Source organism: Desarmillaria tabescens (assembly GCF_030435595.1).
Source record: "Desarmillaria tabescens strain CCBAS 213 chromosome Unknown EV420scaffold_105, whole genome shotgun sequence".
Classification (NCBI taxonomy): domain Eukaryota; kingdom Fungi; phylum Basidiomycota; class Agaricomycetes; order Agaricales; family Physalacriaceae; genus Desarmillaria; species Desarmillaria tabescens.
Genome location: NW_026848404.1, coordinates 24,364 through 29,002, shown reverse-complemented (window position 1 = coordinate 29,002; position 4,639 = coordinate 24,364). Strand labels below are relative to the sequence as shown.

Below are 4,639 nucleotides of genomic sequence, written 5' to 3'. Positions count from 1 at the left end.
TACGTTAGTAGAAGGTCTTAGGGAGGATGGATGGTAGCCGAGTTTTTGACAGCTCCCCGAGCCGTATGTCATCGGACTTTCTATGTGTGGTGAATTTGAACGGCGCGCCACACATAAATTTCTGTTAAAGTCAAATTTTCGGTGTGGCTGTTTCTTTGTTTGTCACTTTGTTTACAGTGACTCCTGTTACTCGTGACAGTACTTCGTACCAGGGAGCAGTCGCGCTTCTATTCCGACGTTCAGCGTCAGCATTTTCATCAAAGTTCTTCATCTTATGGATGGTGTTGATCTTGAGACATTTTCAGTAAGTGTATCGGTCTTTAGTAGTAATTTATCTCTGATCACACATGCAGTCCAGTCGTTCCCTTGGAGTAGCGGCGACAATGCGGGTCATAGCGGTACTATTTCTCCGATAACATGATGGATGTGGCAAATATTTCTGAATTTCAATGGTTCATTCCTGATTGCCATGACTACTCTCGCCAGTGTCGTTGAACATGCGGTGGAACTCCAAACCTTCGTTATGGTTGGACAAGATGAACTTAGAATGCGAGGTTTGCTTAAGCAAGGCACGAAGCCCAACGATATTGACAAGATCAACGACGCCATCAGGGACTACGTTGAAAAGAGGATGGAACTGGAATCAAATAGATCATCGGTGCAATGGGACTTGGTTACTGCTGCTCAGGTAAAACTTCGACGCTCCGAGACTGGCCATTAACTGAAGCATCATCTCAAGAACACAGTCACAGAGGCAGTACAATGCTTACACTCAGTTCGCGTTGTGGAGGGACATGTGCTCTGGGATGCGCCTCCTCCCAAAGTCGTACAAATCCAAACTCCTAGCGCCAGTACAGACATACAAATTGTTCAAAACACTGAACCCGGCATGGGGAAGAGATCGTCAACAGGATCTACTCCGACAGGAAGCATGAAGAATGGGCAAAGTACCAGATCCAAGGCGGTGAGAAGACAGACGACGACGTCTATGGCGGCCTCTCATACATTGGTGCGAGCTGTCATTTTCAGTTTCGTGTACGGTGTAATGACTACAACTTTTTGAAGGGGATTGGTACTTGTGCGTCAACGCCAAAACCGCCACCAAAACCACAGGAACTGCCGGGAGTGTTGTCGAATGCTGTAGGTTTCATCTCCTTGCTTTTTCGCTGGCATTAAACCACCTATTTGTTTTGTAGGTACCGCTACGCTTTGGCCCTCCTAAAGTCAGAAAGAAAGCGAACGAGGATGACTTATGGAAGAAGGTGAGTCAATAAGTGATCAATGTGATTGAGCTAAACCGTCTACAGTTTTCATTGAACGCTACCCCATCAGAACAGCCGTCTGTTGAATGGCTTACCCAATTACGAGACTTAGTCGTTGACTTGGGCCCAGCTAACAAGGACAAGGTTATATCAAAAATCGGGCTTGAACTTTGGTGCCAACTGGTTTTCTTGAACGTGCACCGTGGTAACTCTCGCACGTTATCAAAGACCAAAGTATCAAAAGTCGACATTTCCACTTGGGACTTGATTCCTACAGAAGCAAATATGCCTGTGAGTGTTGGATATTCAAATGAGACATTAAACAACTGATGTTCGCTTTTCTAAGTGCAAAACTTGCAGTCATAAAGTCGCCTGTCATTGGCCAAACTCGGAGGACCATTCGAAATGTCGGGAGTGCCATCTGCAAGCCAAACGGTGCACGTTTAGTGGCAATAGTATGAAAAGGGGGCGAAAACGAAAACGCAGCTCCGAGTCTCCTTCGACCTCACGAAGGCGCGTCAAAGTAGATTTAGAAGCGGATGAAGACGACGAGGTCGATTCACAGGATGAAATGCTAGATCCGCCTGCCGAAGCTTTGAACACGTTGACACGACCTAGACCCACATTAACCCTGCAGAAGATGGACTCACTGAAAACTCCAGCGACGAGATCGAGTACATCGAAATTGTTGTACCCTACCAAAGTCACTCCTCATCAGAACTTGGGTTCGGCTGAGCGGATAGCACAGTTGACACCCAGAATCACGCTTTCCCCTCGCCCGTCATCATCTTCCTTAAACCCTGAAATGCCGACACCGTTCTCAGAAATCCAACAAACGAGGTCAGATAAATCACCACCTGTAACCATGCCCCCTGTTCCTCTAAACGAAAGAGGCGACGACACGACAATAGGAAATGAATCTATAATCACCTGTCCTATGCTCTCTGTACCTGCCAGCAGATCCTTGACCATACACGATTCAAGATCACCAACCCCAACCGCAGATGACCCCTCAAAAAACACATTTCCGACACTCGCAAACGAATTTTTCCACTCTGGAAAGACCAATATGAGCCCTACGCGACCTCATGGTCGTCCAGACCACGATGAATATGACAGGCTGTTGGAGGAAATCAAAGATTGGGACGCCGATACATGCAAAAGACACTTAGCAAGGGTGATGGCTGATCTTCATTGCGCCATCGGTAACACACGGGAATTGCAGAAGCAATTAAATGAGTTGTTGAAGAAAGACGAAGCATTGTTGGCATTCGTACTAGAGATCGACGCCGCACACCAAAAGGCACTAAAGGAACTGACGCAACTAAGATCCAATAGACAATCATAGTGTACCATGTATTAAATTAAAATACAATCAGACGTAGCAGGCTTTGCCCCTCAGCGGGCCCTACAGGAGTTATGCGAGTATTGATTGGATGACAGGGGGCATCGAATGTACTTGTACAAAGTGCAGCACAAGTCGGTGTTCCGGAGACGGGCCGGACTCGGTATTCATTCCGGCGATCGCTGATATTCCTTCAATTTGCCACCATGGACAGGACCATGGACATGATTGAAGACTACCTCGACGCTCTCGAGGAGATCTTCTACTCATCGCTCTCGGCAGCGAGGCCTGATATTCCAAGGATACGCGACAGCTTCAACCAGCTCTGGACCGACGTTACTCGATACGGGCCTGGTATCCCTAAACATATCCCGGGCCTAGGCGACTTTGAGGTCCCGCCTCCTCCTCCACCACCGCCGCCTCCTGCGACATGGGTGGAGAATACGGCGGATTGGATCGAGCGGAATCCGTGGACGACAGGCGGGATTGCCGTTGGTGTCGTCGGTACCGGACTCTTAGTCGGATATGGTGGCGTCTACATGCGCACGGTCCGTGCACGCAGGCTGAAGGCCCTTGCGACTGAGAAGCGCCAAGTCGTCGGTGAGTAGATAGATTAGTGCTTAACGAGTAGCACTGACATTTTACAGTGGTTCTTGGTGGTGACACTCCGTTGGGCCTGCCGCTCATCAGCGATCTCGAACGGAAAGGATACATCGTCATTGCCAGCGTCTCTACCCCGGAGGCGGTGGATCTACTTGAACGACAGAGCCATGGATTTGTTCGGGCCTTGGTGCTGGATCCTACTGAGGTACGTCCTGTTTCAGTTGCAATTACCTCCCTACTGAAGATATACAGCCCGGCACAATACCGGTATTCTTGCGCTCATTATCCTCGGCTCTCTCCCGACGTTTCCCACTGAATTCACCGGGAGATCCTTTCACATCTCCGGCCTCGCATCCATACGTCCACGCTGTTGTCTCGCTCCTCTCGCTAGCCGGCCCGGCCCACCACGCTCCCTTTGAGCACATCTCCCTTCAATCAGACTACCTTGCTTACCTCACAGCTACTCAGATTACTCCACTACAGGTCATCCAGTCTTTACTCCCCCTCCTCCGGAACGTCCCCTCCAAAGGCAAGAAACCCATCATCGTCTGTCTTCCCGCCACAGACGCGCGTGTTGGGCTCCCCTTCTCGTCCTTGCAGAGTATGAGTGCCGCTGGTACCCTTCGCGCAGTAGAAGTTCTCCGTCGCGAGATACAGGTAGCTGCACTCACCGGCAAGACCGAGGCCATGAGGAACATCAGCGTCGTCGTTGCCGATGTTGGATCGTTCAATGTCGGGCCGCCCACGCACTTCCTCCCGCCGGAGGATGTCTACAAAGCTATGGAAAGCTGGAGCGTTTCTGAGAAGATCACTTATGGTCCAGGGTTCGCTGCCATGGCCCAGCAATCGATCACGCCAAAGTCCAAGTGGGAGACATTTACAGGGTATTTCCAGAATGACGCTCGGTATGGCGTAGCTCGTAAACCAACGGATGTTAAGGTCTTCGTGGATAATATCGTCGGCGTCGTGAGCAATGGACAATTTGGTTGGTCCTTTCTGGGCTTCAATCTCTGCTTTGGGGTCGTGAAGAACTGGCTTCGGGGAGAACGGTTTTCAGTAGGGGCTGGTTGTGAGTACATCTTTTCTCTTCACTATTCCTCTGTTTTTTTTAATTGATACGGCTTCGTGCAGCACACACGTACAAACTAGCTTCTGTCCTTCCGTCTCTGATCTTGGATTCTCTGTTAAAAATCCCTTACTTCCTCATCTCCGTGCGTAATGCACTCCTCCCTACTCAGCCATTCGTCCGTCCTCCCCCTCCTACCGTGGATCAGGCCATCGAGCCACAGTCCGAGCCACATCTCGAGAGCGAAGCTGAGGACGGCAACGAGAGCGGATCTGAGGCTGATGTGGAGAGCAATTCGGGTGAAGGGCCGACGGCAAGCTGGGTGAGGCTCAAAAAGTCGAGCAGTGAAGAGGCCAATTCTTG

The 4,639-nt window shown here is 50.0% G+C and overlaps 1 protein-coding gene across 1 annotated transcript; it reads left to right on the top strand.

The window, feature by feature from the left end:
- The first annotated feature begins 214 nt into the window (after positions 1 to 214).
- Positions 215 to 2,638, top strand: EV420DRAFT_1587358 (uncharacterized protein). The gene is made up of 7 exons (XM_060474842.1): positions 215 to 304; positions 354 to 688; positions 740 to 1,009; positions 1,066 to 1,140; positions 1,197 to 1,262; positions 1,308 to 1,553; positions 1,609 to 2,638. The coding sequence occupies exons 2-7, from the start codon at positions 425 to 427 to the stop codon at positions 2,608 to 2,610; spliced, it is 1,923 nt and encodes a 640-aa protein (XP_060322679.1). The 5' UTR covers positions 215 to 304; positions 354 to 424; the 3' UTR covers positions 2,611 to 2,638.
- The last annotated feature ends 2,001 nt before the right edge of the window (positions 2,639 to 4,639 follow it).